General features: G+C 41.4%; 1 protein-coding gene across 4 annotated transcripts in view; it reads left to right on the forward strand.

The window, feature by feature from the left end:
* Window positions 1-18,871, forward strand: part of AMOT (angiomotin) — a 62,009-nt gene that overhangs the window by 14,498 nt on the left and 28,640 nt on the right. For 2 of the 4 annotated variants that reach the window (XM_049827844.1, XM_049827843.1), the window contains exons 2-3: window positions 12,161-12,327; window positions 13,770-14,688. In XM_049827844.1, coding sequence (XP_049683801.1) covers window positions 13,817-14,688 — 872 coding nt within the window. In that variant the 5' untranslated portion in view covers window positions 12,161-12,327; window positions 13,770-13,816. The remainder of the gene's footprint in view (window positions 1-12,160; window positions 12,328-13,769; window positions 14,689-18,871) is intronic. The other 2 variants (XM_049827846.1, XM_049827845.1) reach the window with 1 other exon arrangement.

Consider the following 18,871-nt stretch of genomic DNA (forward strand, 5'->3'; position numbering starts at 1 on the left):
CTGTTCCTGTGTGAGCGATAGGCAGCATCACGTTGGTTTTTCAGAGCTGATAGAAAAACATGAACCCTACCATCCAGATCATGACCCTGTTAAATCTTTGGGTCAGACTTTCCCCAGGGTTACCTCAGTGACTGCTCCTCCTAGGAGCAGGGTCATGAGCTGACTCTGGAAAAATTTGTCCCATAGTTGAAGCTGCAGGTTCTTCTGGGGCACTTGGTCTCCCTCTCTTTTTCTCTAGGACACTTGCAACATAACCCCCCAGTCCTTAAGATGTTTCTGGGAGCCATAAACACAACACAGAATGATTTGTTCCTGCTCTAGTGCTTTCTTGAGGAAAGGCTAGGATTTCCAGGAGGAGGGAAAGGGGTGCCCAGTCTTCCCCAAGCTTGTCGTCTTTCTGATTCTGGAGGTGTTTTGCAGGCAGCGCTGCCTGTCCTGGGGAGGAGCCTGGAGGCAGAAAGGAAGCTGGCTAGTGCAGAGTAGGCAGAATGGGCCATATAGTGGGCCATGGGATTGCAGTGGTGCTAGCACCTCGTAATTGTGGTATTGTTTGGCATGACACATATTTAAATTGTCATGGCTGGTTAATATACTGATAGCATGGTTCATCATTCTACCTATTTGTGGTGACACATGACATCAGATTGTGCCATAAGCATGGGAGAATGAAAGTATGGCTCTTTCCTGAAGCACGCTTGAGCGACTTTGGACTAAGGTATGCTTTGTAGCACAGAATGCCACAGCTGGGCCACAAGGTTTTCATATGCCTGTAATACAAATGTATAAAAATTCTCTGTAGTCTGTAATACAGCTCAAAGGGCAGCTGATTTAGACGTGCTTGAGTGTTAAGGTCAGGAGATCACATTCCATAGGTTACTAGATGAAAGTGCTTGAAGAGGCCATAGCATAAATATTTGATTCATATAGAAGGGATTGGTGCAAATCCTTTTGTCCCTTCTCCAAAGACATTCTGTAGGCAAAGCACCGTTAAGAGGAAAAAACCCCACCAAACAACAGAAAACTTGTAACTTCTTTGTGCTAGAGGAAGTAGGATAGTAACATAGTGTATTATTGTTGAATTCCACTAAAATTCTTCTCATGAGATACGCCATCTTCAAGAACAGCTAAGAAAACTAATGTTTTTAAATGTAAAATGACTCATAATGCATGGGCTCTTGAAGTTGGGTTTAACATTGTATGCAAACATTGCCAGCTGGTGGGGATCTTTCTGGATAAATAAGAACTATATTTGTACAAGAAGGCTTGAATGATGTATTTCAGATGCATCCTGATTAGCATAAGCCATTCACTTTGCAAAAGAATAGCAAGAATCCCAGAAGTGTAGATAATTTAATAGTTCTCTTGTTCTCTTTATCCTGTCTTTCATCAGCAGACTGACCAATCTTTTTGTTTATTTAGAAATAAGGTTGCATTGCTTTACTGCCACATTTTCCTAACCATGACAGTGAAATCGAGAATTTGCAAGCCCCAAGTTCTCAAAGCATAAACGCTTCTCCCTCTTCTATCCCTTCCTTTTGTCTCTAGTTGAGTGTAATGTGATTTTTTTTTAGGGGTGGTGGTGGGTTTTTTGATGGAACAACTTGCACCATTTAATTCTGTATAGCACCCAGCACAATGATGTCTTGGTCCATGACTAGGGCTCACTGTCACTACAATGAATGAACAGCTGAAATAAAATTTCAGCTCGTTAAAGGCTTTATTTTCTTAACATGGAGCAAAATCTGATGTAGGTTTAGGTTGTTGTCACATTGATGTATATACAGAGATAAGTCTTTAATTCTAGAATTATCAACAGTCCAAGTGTATGTTAATGTATAAGTACTTTTAGTTGTGAATGAATTTATCTGTTCATATCTCTCTTGGGGCAGAACTCCGTTTTGTAGTTCTTGCTTCATTCTTACTGACAGCTTTTAAAGAGCTGCAGAACTGTAACTCGACGGGAAGACAAAACCCAATATAAGAAAGTTCTTACATGTTAAGAGTTTGTATTAAATGAAAAACTGGCTCCAAACACCTGTAAATTATGAGATTCTCCATTCGGTGCAGAATGTGGTGTGTGTTAGGTTCTGTTCTGAATTAAAAACTATGACCCTGTTCTTGGCAAAAGGTTCTTGGATTATTAGGTGTTCCCACTTTGGGGTAAAGTGTAAATGCTTTCAGAGTAAAGTAAGATGCCTGTTTTCCCCCATCTAACTGTTGTTGCACATTCCCATATTTCAAGGTATTTTCAGACACTCACTTTCAAAGAAGGCTTCTCAAAGGTTTCCTAATTGAAACAGCCTTATGGATTTTTATTTTTTTTTCTCCTTGTTATTGTGGACGATATAGTGGGAGTGGAATGTCCTTGGTTGCCAATGTTTGCTGCTAGGTATCCCCCTTCCATGGAGACCAAATGTTTATAATAGTGTGAGAACGGCCATTCTTGGTGATTGGCAATAAGGCTCAAGGCTCTCTTTCTCCTCTCCTATCCACTGAAATACACGAGAGGTCTTGGATCTCTTGGTTCTTCATAGGAGTGTTCCAAATTGCCTGTTGCTGGGGTTATAAAGTTTCAGGAAGCACTAGAGGATTTGTCAAAATTATTTAGTCCATTGTGTTGAATCTGGGCCACAAGCGATTTCCATAAGCTCATTTTCTGCTTTTAGGAATTTTTTGCTTGTCTTACTTTCTGATGAGTAGTTACTTTCTAGATTAGACTTTCATCTATTTCTTGTGCCTGATCTTCTCTCCATATGTGCGCCATAAATGGCATCATCATATTGTAGGCTTTAAATCATTGTCTTTGTGAAAGAACAGGCACATAGCTGCCCTATGAGTCCAGTTTGGCTGCAGGAGCTTCTCAGTTGTTGAACCCTTTTAGACAGGAGTGTATTCCCAAACAGCTCCGGAATGCAGTGCCGGCCACAGGAAGAATTGCATACTGCAGCCTCTTCAGTAAGGCCATACCTTCAGCTTTTGTGAAAGTATTTGGTTCATGCTTTGAACAGATCTGATGTTGAAATTGTATCCATGTGAAAATACTGTACTTTATGAAGAACTCTAAAGTCAGCAAATATCCAATCTTGCACTTTACTTGGCTCTCCAGAGTAGCCTTGAAATGTAATCTTCAAGACAGAAGAAAAAATCTCAACAACTTTGGGGAATAACAATGTAAGGGAGCTCCTAGGAGCAATTCATTTTTAAATAGGCAATATAATATTTGTCTTCCTTGCCTGCTGTGCCTGTAAGTGAAAGGAGTCCTTCGGGGTTGTTGAAATTTGTGTTTACCTAGACACTTGGATGTAATTTTTTAAGTAACAATATATTTGAAACTTACCTGTGTATAAATGGCCATTCAGGGCAAATCAGCCGTTTGATGTAGGTGGAAGATTGGTGAATGAGGAATGAATAGTTGAATGAATAGGAAATAGGTGAATGAATAGGAATGGAAAAGAAAAAGTCGTGAACAAAACAAAAAACTGAAAACAAAATAAAAAGGCCTGTGGAAACATAGAGTTCTCAAAGCCTTAAAATAATGTCTTAGTAGAGTAGTGGTTATGTGAGGTGCTTAGCTTAAGTGAAGGAAGAGTATGTGTTGGAGTCTCCTGTGGCGCCTGGGGATCATGAGTTGTGGTCATCCTTCATGATGGTTGTTCGATGTGTCATGCTTTGTTGTGAAAAGCTCCCATATTGCTAGGTTGGTGTTGAAAAGTGAGTGCTCTCTCCTGTTTCTAATAGCTGAATTGTCTCATATTTTACTGGCATGCAGTCTGCATTCTTGGTCCTGCAGAAGGGGTTCAGAGATAAATACTGCCATTCATACTTGTTGCTTTTTTACTTTCTCATCCTCTTTCAGAATGACTGTTGTCTAGTTTGGTTGTGTCTAAGCTTAAAATAACCTTTAATTTTTTAAAATACTAAATATTTGAAAATCTTTGGGAGTTTGGAGAGATCTTTGGCCATTTTCCTTGATAGCTACTGTTGGACTATATAAGGTTCATCACTGTTGGTTAGAATATAGAACCAAGACTTTGTTTAAACCGTAAAAAAGTTCACTGATCTAATAAAATTGGGTTTTAAAGGCCTTGCTATTATTTGTATTAGCAAAGCACTTACAGTGTCTAATTGTAGACCCAGATGTTGTTGAGCAGTTCTCTTATATGAATGTTTATGTATTAAGCCAATTTAAGTTTTTGTTTTAATGTATTAATTAGCATTTGTAAGACCTTGTCTAGGAGTTGTATCACAGTAATGTTTGTTTGCTTTAAAATGCTTTGTGTCTCTACACAACTTGTTTTTTAAAAGAATTAATCTCTTAGGATTATTTACTGTAACCCTCAAGGAAAGTAATTCCACATTTCAGTAACTTTGTTCACTTAAGGGTTTGGTGGACTTTTCCTGCTGTTCTAATTTGGGTGGTTCTGTGTTCAGCTGAAACAAATTTTATTGCTTCATACTGGGGCTAGCCTGTCTTATTGTGGGGCTTGGGAAAAGCAGGGTGGGAAAACCTATCTTCCTAGTTTTCCCATTGTATTTTTGAAAAGAAACAAAGCTGAAACATCCTCCATATTTCTGGAGACACAGAACATAAAAACAGTGTAAGATAGCCTGTGGAGGTTCACAAGCAATTGGTAATCTGTAGTTTACTGAAATCATCACAACCGAATGCTGATATTCGTAATAGGTACAAACAAATTTGAAACACTTTTTACTGCAGAATGATAAAGGTTGAAGAGAGTGAGAGCAATTATGTAGTCTGTTCCACCCTACCTTTGGGTAAGATCAGGGAACCGTAGAGAGCAGGCAGAAAAGAGCACTCCAAAGTGACATGAAAAAAAACGGCCTTTGCGGTTGCCAAGTTGGGATCGGGTGTGGAACACTCGGGTCTTGTTTAAAAAAAAAGAAAAAGTAATAAAAAATCTTAGCACCCATGGGGAAAGAAGTGTGGATTTACCACCTGGCAAAAGACCAGTGCATTTCTGATTTGGGGAAGTAGGGATGGCAAGAGAAAATTCCTATGGGAGTCCACTGGCCCCATCCCAAACTGCTCAGGTGGCATTTTGAAGGGATGTTTCCGTGGAGCAATCTCAAAAGGCTGAAACGGAGATCAGGGTCCAAGATGGTGCCTGTGGGAGGCAGACGGCTCTGAGGGAGGACTTCAGCTATGTGTTGCCTTGTGAGACACAGGATAGCAGGTTTTCCAGCCCGAGTGAGGCCCTAGCAGTCGCATTCCTCAGGCAGTGGAGAGCTCAATGCATTTCCTGCTGCAAGCGCTGTTGGCATTGGCTACAGCTCTGAATGAGAGCTGGGGCAAGGTTAATTATTTTGGATTTGTGCTTAAGGAGCAATGTGTTACCTTTGGTTTCTGCATATTCAGTGAAGTTCGTTTTAGCACATCCTGGTGCTTGAGTGGCGTAAGATCGTGGTGCATTACTAGTTGCTGACACTGCACTGTCAAAACAAACATGCAGATTTCCTTCATTAGGGGAATATTGCGTAGCTCTAACTTTTGTTTCTGCAGCTGCTAGGGATACCTTGCAGAAGTATCTTCTCCAGCTGTAGAAAATACTCAGAAAGTTCCCCTGCCTTCTGCTTGCACAAGTTCTGGGATGCCTACATTGTCGATCCAAACCATTTAGGCAGGATCTATACTTAAAATATTTGCTGCTCCAGTTATTATGGAAAATCTTTTTAGTAGCAATGAAGTTTATATTAGCAAGGAAGAGGTTTTACTGGTATGGTTTACACAAGGTTTCCTAAGTAATATACCTAAAAACAATTATTTCCTAGTGTAACTGCATCTGCTTTAGAGTGGTTGCTGGAATAGTTACATTGAAAGAAATCAATTCCCTGAGTGACATAGTTGTGGCAACAAAAACATAAACGTAGGCCAGGACTTAGCCAATCAGTGCAGCACTAAAACGAACGTACTAATATCTTCCTCCCAGTGTGGTGGTGAGGCTTAATTAATCATCTTACAAGTCATTAAAGGTTTTTACAAGGTGCACATGAAAAACCCAGGTGGTTATGATAAAAGAACAACACCAAAACCACTTTTATAACATACTTGCTTTCTAAAAATTTGGTGGTCTGGATCTTCTGTTGGGTTTTACTTTAAAAAAAAATGCAGATCTGTCTTTTCAACCCGTGCTACCCATTGAGATCACAAAACGGGCTTGCTTCATGATACTTGCTTCATGATACTGGGTTGTCCCAGTACTGCATTAGGTTTGTTCCATTCCCTGAGCCACAGCATCTCTGCATCTCTGAATGTGCTCTGTTAGGCTGACTGACAACTGGCAAGTTACCTGCATTTTAACTGTTTCTTTTTATAAAGAAAAAAAAAAAAAAAGAAAAGCAGCCCTTTGAAAAAAGTAGAGGCCATGCCTGCTTGCTTTCTGTATTCTGTGACTAGTCCCATTAAATTCTGTAAAACTGCTTTGTGAAATAAGAAGAGCTCCTCCATATGGGGGCTTAAAATAGTTTAAATTGTGGTAATGCTAGAAAAAAGCCAGAAAATTCCATGCTAAAGTTAAGCTATAGCGATTGCTTTCTTCTCTATGCCCTTCTCCACCTGCAGTTTTTATGTGTGTCAACTTACAGTACAAATTTTCAGGATGTCACAACTGACATATGAGGAAAAGCTACCTTAAGGTAGCATAAACCAGATATATCTGTTTGGGGGTTGTGTTTCCATTGTTTTCAGGACTTAAGCTTTTAGGTTCGAATTTTTACTTTATTCTTCATGTAGATGGTGATTCTAATCTTTTTTTTATCTCACCAGCAATTAAAACAGACTGATCCTATCAGTAGGGACAAATGATGCACTGTCAACGTTTTTCTCCATTCTGATAATGCACATGAAACTGGTTTGCGTGTTTGAAGATTACATTTTACTCTCACATGGTTTTCATTATCTGAGAGCCCCGAGGAGAGGCCTGGACTAAATCAGTGAAGGAATGGAGAAACCACACAATGCAATGAAAATGGTGCTGAGGCATACTTGGGATAGTTGTGGGACAGGGGCTGCTGACGACAGAAACGGGGCGCTGCCTGAGTGCTAGCAGCAGCAAGAAGTGGAGCATTCTTAAAAGACAAAACAAAACTTGATCTTGAATTAAAATTGCAGCTTGGGTTTACAACAATTCCCCAATTCTACAAGGATAATTACTGGAAATCTGTGAAGTTTGAAGCAGATGAATCTTGCTCGGTATGGTCTGGGAGGCAGTCCTCTGAAATGAGACCTGGTGTGACTAAACCTGTGTGAACTTGATCTGATTTTGTCAGGAAGACATCTATAAGGTGAGATCTTGGCCTTTATGAAGTTAGTAGCAGAGCTCCCATCGCCTGTGCTGGAATTAGTGTTTCATTAAATATGCAGAAATTGCAGTACATGCCACTAAAGGGTTGTCTCTCTGCAGATGTGTGAGTAGTGCCGTGTAATAGTTTAAGTTACTGAATGGTGTGATGTATTCACGTAGAGATATTCCCAATAAAAATAGCAGGATGAATATATCTAGATTGGTTTTGCTATTAGACCAGTATATTCAGAATAAATCCTTCTGCCCCTCTGACTTCGGAAATTTTGTGGAGGAACTTGAAATTCCATAGCATTCTTATCAAAATGCTTAAAAGCCATGAAGCATTCCTATTTATACCAGGCTCTGTAAGTGTTTATTCTTCTCTTTTTTTTTTTTCCCCCTTTGTAATATAAACCCTAAATTATGTTGGTGAAGATTATAGGGACTTCCCTGTGAAGAAATTGATACTTTATAGTGGGGGAGCAGTAATTCAAAGGTCAAGTAAGGTCCTAGAGGGGGGTCTTCCTGTGTTTGTGTCTTGACTTATTTATCTCTAGTCAGGCCAAGTGACTTGCTGCTTTTTCTTCAGGCCTGCCAGGCTTTCTGTGCTGTTCTGCGCCCAAATTCCAATACCATGAGCGTTTGAGGAGAATGGTTAGTGGTTCTCGGCAAGGCAGTTTAGTCCTTGCTGAAGGTGGACTTGGTTTGGCCCAGAGAGTTGTTAGAACTGTGATCAATCTTCGGGTGTTCTGGTGGCCTCTCGCTATAATTGCCTGATGATCTAATATAATGGGTATGTGTATTATTTGCACCCCTCCGGGTGACATTGTTCTTGTTTTTAGTTAAAAGAAGGAAGTTTTTCTTGTTTGCCCAGTGACTCTGTCCTTCTGGTATGAAGATGAGTAATGTTGGCACTGCTCCATGCACCTGCTCAGTGCCACCCTCCAAGATCACCTGAGCCACAGTCAGCAGATCTAGGCAAGCAGGGACAGGATGGTTGAATGAAAGCTGGGGAAGTGTTTATGGTTGGAGTCTTTTGGTTAGGAGCAAGTGCTAAAAAGCTATCACAACTCTGGGATTCCTTGTGTGCTGCCTTGCAGGTTTGGCTGTGGGCGCCAGGCATTGGGAACCTTTATTCTCAAGGACTATTCTAGTGTGCATTCTCCCCCTTCCTCCTCCTTGGGTAGGACTGAAATGAAATGAAGAGCATTCAGTGATAACCGATACTATTCATTAAATAATTTTGGACCTCGCTCATTTGAGTCTGGTGCTCTTGGCCACTTCAAAGTGAGTGTGTGTGCAGAATAGCCATGTTTCCAGTGGTCTTATAGACACTTATGTTAAGCGAATTTTGCAGGATCAGGCAACCAGCTTGCTGGGCTTTGTGTAGGCCATGTAGCAAAGGCGTATTTCTATTAAACAGTGGGTGACTCAGCATGTGAGCTGGTCTCTGCGATTGCCTGGGGACCTCACAGCCAGTCCTCTCTATGGTATCTCTGTTTTGTGTTCCCCTCCTCTATTGCAGTGTGCAGGTATGTCTGAAGATAACTCTGCACCTAAAAAAAACAACCAAAGACTTCATCTAACTGATAGCATCCTATCACCTGTTGCCAACCAGGATAAGCAGTATCACATGAACGTCTTTTAAGAAAAACACAGAATTACTAACCAAAATTTACTGATTGAGTTTGAAGTCCGTCACTGGATTGTTTTGTGTATGAGTGACACAAAATTTAGTAGTAAAACTGAAAGTGCTTAACTGTACTCCAGCCCTTTTGAGGTGGTGAACCTGTTCCCATCCCACCTGATGCATAAGCTAATTAGCTTCTTGGCTAAGCAGTAATTCTGGGCAAGTATGTACAGGCTGTCCTCACAGGGACTCTTGCATTCCTCTAAGTTTCACAAGCTAAAGAAAGATGCTTCTCTTCGCTTGCGAGGTTATTATTGCTCCATGCAGGTTAATTGAGCTATAGCATTATAGCCACTCATCAAACAGTGGTGAGTAGCTCACTTGTCTAAGCTTGTTTACTTTTATAATGCTGAAAAATATTTGCATGCTGTACAGAAATGTGCTGCTTTGGTTCCTTACAGCCTGGCAGTATTATCATTTTAAATTCTTCATTAATCTTTCTTCCTCATGAGGGACTGGCACGGTTCCTGTGTATAATTACATGATGTTTAAGGCAGAAGCCTTGGCTACTGAGTTTTTACACAACGCCCTGCAAACGTGGGTCTTTTCTTCCTTAAATAGTACCTATGCCACCTCCCCTTTTATGCCCATTCTTGATCTCAGCATAGTTACATGCAACACTATTTGCAATTCCTGTATTAGTTCTACCAGTTCTAGACTCTGATGTTTCGCTCAAGAACATACAGATATAAAGTTACCATTAATAATTTCAGTCTAGAAGTTAATATAAGGTAGTAAGATGGTAGAGCTACGATGCTCAGGAACAAACTGCAAAATTGGTTCAGTCTGGGAAATCTACTTCACAGTGGTTCCTTGGAACAGAATTGGTCTAAAACTGAATTTTCCACTTGAAAAGCGAGGTGTTTCTAGGCTTTGTGGTTATGAAGAGTGTGCCATCCAATCCATAAGTCAGTACAGTTTTGCAGAGTTGTTGGCAGTCTGAATTCAGCCCCATCCATCATAATAGATTTAGGCTAAACCCCCAAACATGTGTGTTTAAAATGTCTACAGAACCTATTCCGATTTCCTTCCAGGTCTATCATAACAACTTCTCCAGTGCACCTCACTAATTTCCATCTTTGGAACACTGAAAACTGAAATTGCTGGAAGACCCTAACAGAAATAGAATTTGGTGTCCAAATAAATAACACATGGGCTTCAGTACCGATTGTACTGTTCATTTTTGTGTTTCCTTGCATAAAAAAGTTAACTCACTGGTTCTGCCATGAGTTTCCAGCTCGCTTAGAAAGCAGATTCCAGGAATGCTGCCACCCAAGTTAGTTGCACAAGATTTTCTTTGTTAATTAAAAATAATGGGATAAAGCTGGAAAAAATAGGCCTAATGCTAACAGTTGGTATTTAAAGAAAGTGGATTTGTTGGCCAGAATATCTTCATATTGTATCTCAGTCCACCTTTCGTTTTGGATTTCCAGGCTGATTTCTAGTTTACATCCACGCTAAAATTAGTAGTATCCACTTCCAGCAAATACTTTCAGTGTGAACTGTGCCCTCCCTTCATCGGATCAGCAGAATAAGCCTGTATTGCTGTGAAGTAAAACTCTGTGTGTGAAATGGTTGCATACAGAATTATTTCCTTGAACGTTTGAAGGAGTTAAACATGCACAGATTGAATTTGTCTGCTGAGAAAATCTTTAAGGCAGAAAGGCAGAATCTCAAGCTGGGTTGTATCTTTGTATTAAAAAAATAAACAACCCCACCCCCACCCTTAGATTTTTCCAGTTGAGACAAAAGAAATCTTTGGGTGGAAAGGCAGCATCATATTGCATAATAAAAGCCTTTTTATGCTCTAATAAAAAGGGTTGCTTAGGGCAACTTTGTTAAAAAAAAAAAAAAAAAGAAGAGTCAGTGATGATACTGGTATGAGTGGGACAAGGAATCCTTAACTTCTGTTGTGCAACACTGGGAAAAGGGGCTAGAAATTGCTCTAGTTATCTGCTATCTTAATGCCTGGTTTAAAGGTTCTTTACTGCATATTTGCTGGCAGCTGTTTTCAATATATCCCTCTCGAGCTAAGTCACCAGTTAAGAATTTGACATTAGATGTTTTTTTTCAACCACCATCTTGAAGTACCATACCACACAACACAGCCTTGTTCTCTAGTTAGATATTGTTCATGTGCCTTGAAATTGCTGTTGACACCTCAAGTATTTAACTTGCAGATCTGAGATAATTTTTGTTGGGTGTGGATGTGTGCCATAATAAGACAGAGACAGAAGTATCCACGTCTGCATTCCTTCACTACATCTGTTCACTTTATTTTTTGCAACATTCTAGGAAATTAAGTTAAATTATACATCTGAATGAATATTTTTAATTTCACTAGTTCTGTTTTAATTGCCTGCCCTTAAAGTATAAGCACACTGAGTGCACAAATATGTTCCACTTCTTTTGCATCATTTGCCTTTTTCTTTAGGACACCTTCAGTCGTAGATTTAACCGCTTCTTGAATAACACACCTAAATACACATTATTCTATGTTCTCCTGATTCTCCCCTCAATGGTTAAAGTTTCTTCAGTACTTTATGTTCTGAAAGAGAAAAGTAACGTAATTAAAGAATGTTTTGGGAATTAGAGCTGTGCTCTGCAATATATTTCTGGCATGTACTTTGTCAGTGTCCTTTTCTTCCCCTCATTTTCCCAGTCTGTAAAATAAAGCTAATATTCATATACTGATCATTCTCACAGTCATTTCTAAGGCATAATTTGTTGACGTTATAAAGAATTTAACCATATCACCTTTCATCAAAGGATTTCTGCTGATACAGTTTGAAATATAGAGCACCACTGGAAAAGGAGCCATAAGCGCAGGGTATCATCATCTGTGCTGCAGCTTTCATTCTTAGCAAAAAATAAAACAATGGAGTTAAAGAATTAGCGGGTTTTAATCACTGTTTCACTTGGAGGCACAGATGGGACAGAGCATTACTTGGCAACATTTAATCTTGGAGCAGAAATTGTCATGATTGAAGCAGCAGCTGGAGTAGATTGCTAGGGATAGGGGGGTTCATTCATCCTAAAGGGATCAAAATTGTTGGACTCTGGGAGAAAACAAGAAGCTACAAAAGAAAAATCTGAAATACGGGCCAAGGTTTATTATTTCTAGGGTCTCATCTGCTGATTAAAATGATGTTTTCAATGCTTTCCTCAGAATTATTTTGGAAGCGAGGAGAGTATCAAGTGATCTGGCCTACTGAAGAGGAGACTGAAGCCATCTCTGAGTGGAGATTTTGGACTTGCGGGAGGAAGGCTGTGTGTGTCCCTCCCATGTGGCAGAACTGCTCCTCCTTACCAAGGAAGTCAAAGTGAAGGAAATAGGTATGTGCCACTTCAAATAGGATTTCAGAAGAATCATGTTCCAGGCCAGTTGGCAAGGCCTGAATTCCTAGTTTGGTGAGGCAGCCTGGAATGAGGTGCATTTTAACTTTCTCTTCATTAACGCTTGCAGAAGGGTTCTGTCTGCCTGATGCATTGAGGCCTTGTGTTACAGGGGTAGACTCCTGTTGTAGGTGGGCCTGAGGGAGGAAACTGGGTGGTTGTGGAGATGCAGAACAAAGCAGACCCCTGAGGTCTCCTGACTCCTGCAGTCCATCCCTGGTTCTGCCATGGAACAAGCTGTTGGGAGCAAGTTACCTTTTGCTAAGGGACAATGTTATACAGAAAAAAGGTGTCAGAATAAAGTGCTAGAATACCAATGGGCATTCTGCTTTCAGGGCAGAGCCACATCTTAGCCAACAAGTAAAGCATACTCTCTATTCTGAACTGCTCTAGCTCAAAAGTAGCTCTGCTTTTAGTTAAATGTCTCAAAGGTATCATTAATTTTGGATATTGCAACTCATGCAAGGCCAATGGGCTTGAGTTTCCATGACAAATTCCTGACTCCACTGGGAGACTAAGCGAAGTGTAATCACTGTTGGTCACTGGCTTAATCCGTACTTAGGATGTGCTTGACATTGGCTCTTTGTGTTTCTCTCATTGGTACACAGTGTTTTTTCCTGCCACTCAGAGGTCTTTTTCTGTTCCTTAGATCAGACAACTCTTTTTCCGCCTCTTGCATTTGCATGCATTCAGCTGATGATATTTAGATGTGTGAGGATTTGGTTGCCTTTGTATAGCAGGAAGTTACAGAGTCCTCACTTGCACCAGTACATAGTGTTTTCTGCAGCAGGGAGACTAGGTGCTGATCTCACTCTGGGTATTTCATAACTCTGAAAACCTGCTGGCTAACGAGGTATTCATTAATTGCTTTAAACGATCTAAGCTAAGAGATTTCTTTACTTCCTTTGAACCATATACTATCTCAATGGGCCTCTCTTTTTTTTTTCTCTTCTCCTTAAAACTGACAAATTGCTGATTTCACTCTTTAATCCTTGTCTGCCTGCAAATACAGGAAGTGTATTTCACTGTTGCTAGCACTAAGTGTAAAGCAAACAGGTCTTAGGCATTTTTACCATCATCCTGTGAATTATAGGTCTCCTTTCTGCCTGAAAGCAGCCTTGTTGTCTGAGGTATTCGGCATGCATCCCTACAGCTTGCAGTCGATGGATATTCCTATAAACTTGCAAGTCACCTTTCATCACCTTTCGAGGCTTTGCCCCCTGGCATGCAAGTCCTTCTTAGGTCAAGGGCCTTAATGACCCCCATTGTTATGGGAACCTTTGGTAATCTAACCTGCTTTTTTTCTGTATTTCAAGCCATTGCTCTTAAATGTCTCTTGCTTGATCCACTCAGGCGCTAATAACCGTGTCTCCTTTCCTTAGGTCAAGGGCAGCTTTTACATTCCACCCAAAAGGCACCACAGTTTGAGATGAGGAATTCAGAAGAGCAAGCAGCTACGACAGTTTTACAACGCCTGCTGCAGGAGCAGCTCAGATACGGAAACCCAAATGACAACCGTAACCTTCTTGCCTTACACCAGCAAGCCACAGGAAATGCCCCCCCTTTCAACAGCACTGGGAGTCCAGCATCTCAGAACGAAGGGCTGAGCTCCCAGGACCACCAGCTTGTGACTCATGCTGCCCGTCAGGAGCCCCAGGGCCAGGAGATACAGGTGGACAACAGCATCATGGAGAAGCAGCTCTCCCCGCGACTTCAGAACAGCGAGGATCTCCCAACCTATGAGGAAGCCAAAGTCCAGTCGCAGTATTTCAGGGGCCAGCCGCATGCTAGTGTCGGGGCAGCGTTTTATGTAACAGGGGTCACCAACCAAAAGATGAGGACTGAAGGGCGGCCCACAGTTCAGCGGGTAAGCCCAGGGAAGGTCCACCAGGATGAAGGACTTAAGGACCTCAAGCAAGGGCACGTCCGCTCCTTGAGCGAGAGGCTGATGCAGCTGTCCTTGGCCACCAGTGGTGTCAAGGCCCATGCGCCTGTCACAAGTGCACCGCTCTCCCCCCTCTCTCCGCTCTCTCCTCAGCAGTCCAGCGACCCTTATAAAAATTCTGGCTCCAATGAGTTCTACAAGAACTCAGTGCAGCCCCCTTCCCAGCCCAACATGAAAGGAATGGAGCCGCGGGGTCCTCCTCCAGAGTATCCTTACAAAAATGTGTCCACCCCTTCTATGAACTGCAAACCTCAGGACTCGGGACATTTCTATAGTGATCATCGCATGAGCCAGCAGGGAAGATCTGATGGGCCTATGATGAGGTATCAACATCCCCCTGAGTATGGGTCAGTCAGGTAAGCAAGATCTTAAAACGAACTCCGTGACAGCCACATAAGGAGGACAGTATAAAACTCAGTCCCTTGCCCTCCCTCCTGAGGCAGGTTTTCTTGCAGCAAAGAAAGATCCCATCTTTATTATGTGAGATGACATACTGTGTTCAGCTACAGACTGTGTCTGGAAGGACTGTAACCCGTTTCAGTAGCTTACCTAGAGAGAGAGGCCTGACTCTTTTTAAAAAAACACAAACAAACAAACAAACAAAACCCCAAACAAGCCACCTTGATTTTATGGCATGGGCAAGTTTAATGCTGAGGCGCCAGAGCCTTACAAAAGGTTTGCTACAAAAGCCAAAGTTATGGTGTGATTCATTGTAGAAACTTGCAGTTACTTATTGCAAGACATAAGCTGTTCTTTAATTACATCTGCCCAGGCAAAAGATTTTTTTTTTTCAGATTTAAACTGCATCTAAATGCCACATAGGAAAGGAGAAATTGAATGAAAGCAATAATGGTGCAGGTAACAAAAATCACCTGACCTTCCTTTAGAGTTTTTAAAATTTTATTTTCAGTGAACCAAAGTGTAGGAGTGGAAAATGGAGTGTGCTTTGTGCCTCATCCCAGACTTGCTTGTTTAGCTTTCGCTGATTTTCCTTGCATCATTTGAAATCTCAGCCTGTTCTGGTTTCCTCTAGATAAGAAGCTAGATTTGGCTTGAGCCAAACACTGATGTCCATGTGGGTGAAGGTGAAATTTTATTCAGGTGGGCTAAAAATATGGCTTTACTTTACCTGTTTCCTTACCATCTCGTCTCTGACTAAGACCAGGTGAGATTTGGTATAATGATTTTGGCCTCATTTTGAAGCTAAAAAGGTAATACAAAAGAGCAACAGGAGGGCGTTGCTACGTAAGTAAATGGTGAGGCCTCTGTGCATTCATGTTTGCACATACTGTGTTGTGTTGTGAGGGGAGCATGAAGAAGAAACCAGTCTGTATTTGGGAACAGAGTCTGAGCTTTGGGGAATTTGAATCTGCTCAGAACCTTACTGGTCCTATGGGGAGCTATTTTCAGAGTTTGTCCACCATTGTTTGTGATCTGAAATGACTTCAGCAGCATACAAGCCTGATGAAAAGGCCCTTTGATCTGGCTAAATAAATAATAAAGAGGCCAGGAAAAGGGGAAGTAAAGGGTTTAGGGGGGGTAATGATTGTAGAAGCTTACTGCAAATGTTTTTGAAAATTCAAAGCCCTCAAATCTCTGTGCACACAGGAAAGGGAAACAGATCATTGATGGTTATGCTGCATCAGAAATACTCACAATATCATATATAGTGAATCTGAGACATAGCCTGCTTGCTGTTTAAGGGAGAGGTATTTGAAAACACGCCAACAGTCAGCTCCTCTAGACAGGGTGATTTTTGTCTATTGGATGGATCCTGGCTGCTTTGAAAGAACATGGGGGGGGGGGGGGGGGGGGGGGGAGGAGAAAGGTTCAGCTGGCAAGGTTTCCAGTAGGGGAAGCAACTGAAATTTGTCTTCAAAGCATTGGGAATCTAATGAGGTTACTTTTTAACCTAAATAGCTGCAGAGAGAAGAGGTTTCCTTTGCAAGCAAATGCTGTAGCAGTAGAACAATTGCAAGACTAATCCATAAATTACAGAGCAGCGTAGCAAAGGAAGGGAGCAAGTCCTCTATTCCCCCTCCCTCTCCCACACACTTTAAGAGAAACTGTCATTTAGACAAGAAACCTTCTGTGTTACTAAAGGTGCAGCTGGGTAATGGTGTGAGGATTTTAAAGGCATACAACTTTGGTAAGTGCATTTTCCTTGCACCAGGCAGTGCTAACGAGAGTCTTTGCAGCCTCGCTGGAGTGATAAAGTATTTTCAGAGACTCCAGTTGTCCTGCGCTGCAGCTCTGTGTTTATCAGGATTAATTTGGATTGGTAAATGTGTGCATTTTTTGAACTGTGCGTCAAGGAAACAAAGCCCCTTCTTTCTGCTCGTGAAGCCACACCCTTTTCTGCGGGTTTTCCCCCTCATTGTTCGGGGGAATTTGAGGGTGACCTAACGATGCGGTTAAATAAAACTTGTTGAGCAAGATAAACATTGGGGAATTCACAGCATTCTCATGCTTCACCCTCCCCAGTCTGGGAAAGGAATGGGCTGTGTGGTAAGTTTAAACCAGTCTGCAAACAGTTTGCCTCACCTGCTCTTGGGCGGTGCAAGTTTGGGAACACGTATATGTTCGTAATGATGTTGGTTTAATGTAAATACTGGGCATGCCAGAGGCATCTATGCTGTTATTTGGAAATTTTAAAGAAAGTTCAGAAGAGTGCTGGCTGCATGTGAAGCTTCACAATCCTATTCTCTCCCTAATACCTCAACTGCCCTTTAGCATTGGTGATGAAAAAAAACTTTCAGGTCTTAGAGGAGAAGATGGGTGCCTTGGGCTCAGCGTTCTGTGGAGCTGCAAGGTCTCCTGTGGCAGAACAGCGAGAGACGAGGGAGAAGGGGCTCGCGTTGATACAGTTTTGGGTGCAGAGGAAGCTTGCTGTCTCTCTGATTCAAGCGCCATCCTCTGTTCGGAGCCCAAATGACTGAGCTCCTGCTGTGGTGATTAATCCCATTGACTTCACAGAAACTTTTTGAGAAGGAGGTCTGCAGAATTTGTCCCATAATTAGTAAATCACTTCTGTGCGCTGCGTTCCCCTGAGCAGCATCAAAGCGGGGGATAATCAGGTATGACTAGGAAGCAGAAAAAAAATGCATGGGTTTGATTTCAGCTGTCTAATCAAGTGGAGTCTGCTCCCTCCTGCAGTCAACGTTTCCCAGTTTGTGCAGGAGGGCTGTGCAAGAGAGGGGAACTGTAGCTTCTTGAATGTGAAACAGGCAGGAGAAGCTGGGAAAGCAGAAAAAATTTTAACGAGCCAGAGACCTTTTCTGATCTCTTCATTCTTCTGCCCTCCCCACTTTGTTGCTCTACCCGCAGCTCTTCTGCGTGACTTGATGTTTGCAATCCTGGCAGCCTCAGGACTCCTGACAGCTAGGTTTGCTTGCAGAGCTGCCCTTACTCCGTTTCTCTGTCTTCATGTCTTAAAAGCTAATGTGACCCTTGTAGTTGCAGAACCATAAATCTAGGTTTGTACTTGGCCTGCGTGGTGTGTTCCTCTGATACGCGCCAGGGACTGTAAGGGAAGCAAAGGTTCTTGCATGATACAGTCTCCAAAATGAAGTGGCCCGTAAAATTATGCTTAAACACTTGTGGGAATTACTGCTCTGCATTTGGGGTTTTCAGGTCGTTATGACACTGAGGCAAATGGAAGGAAATTGTGTAAATTTGTTTTCCATGTATTTTGAGAGTCTTTCTGCATTTTTTGCATGAAGTGGTTAGTTCGGATATAATTTTGCTTACTACTGCAGGGTTACCCGAGGACTGATTCTTTCACGGAGGGAAGTTTCTACTGTGATTCTATTAGGAATTCTGTTAGGTGACCCCAGTAGTGATTTGTACCTTAAAATTTTGCAGTCTGGCTTCAAAATCTTGAGAAGTCCAGTTGTGTTCATTTACCTTTCTGAATCTCTCAGTCCAAAATTGGTTTACCAGAGAAATAAATTCCACAATTCTCATGTTAATCTGAGGGATTTCAGAGATAGGTATTTTGAACCCGCAAAATATATATAAGTATTTTATAAGACAAAATTGAAAATAGTGGTGATGCTAAAAAGTTCTTTGAATGTGTGTAAAAGTTTGCATACAAGGTCTTAAAAGGTCTAGTTGTCACTGTGAGGTTACTAGGATTTTTTTTTTTTTATTATTAATTTTTTTAAAGATAGGATGTATTAGCCCAGTTGCATTATCTCATATTGCTGGGAATATAAATGCATTTGTGACATTTGGAAGCTCTAATGCTGTTGGTAATGCAACAGAACTAGAGGCTCCCAGCTCCCATGTTTTAGCTTGAACTCACAAGAATGGTATAATTTCAAGATTATGAGAGGCTTTGGATGTGAGGCCAAGATGCTGGAAGTCTTGGAAATGTATCTTGTTTAGAAATACTCGGCCATGATTTCCTAGAGTTGTTCCTTACAATAGGTTTAAAAAAAAAGTCATTACCAGGCATGTCAGTACAAAGACTGTCCCTTCAGAATTTAGCTGCTGCTGGTTTTTTTCTTTGGCCATCTTTGTGTTCCTTTCATTAGT

This window comes from Accipiter gentilis, chromosome 24 (genome assembly GCF_929443795.1).
Source record: "Accipiter gentilis chromosome 24, bAccGen1.1, whole genome shotgun sequence".
NCBI classification, from domain to species: domain Eukaryota; kingdom Metazoa; phylum Chordata; class Aves; order Accipitriformes; family Accipitridae; genus Astur; species Astur gentilis.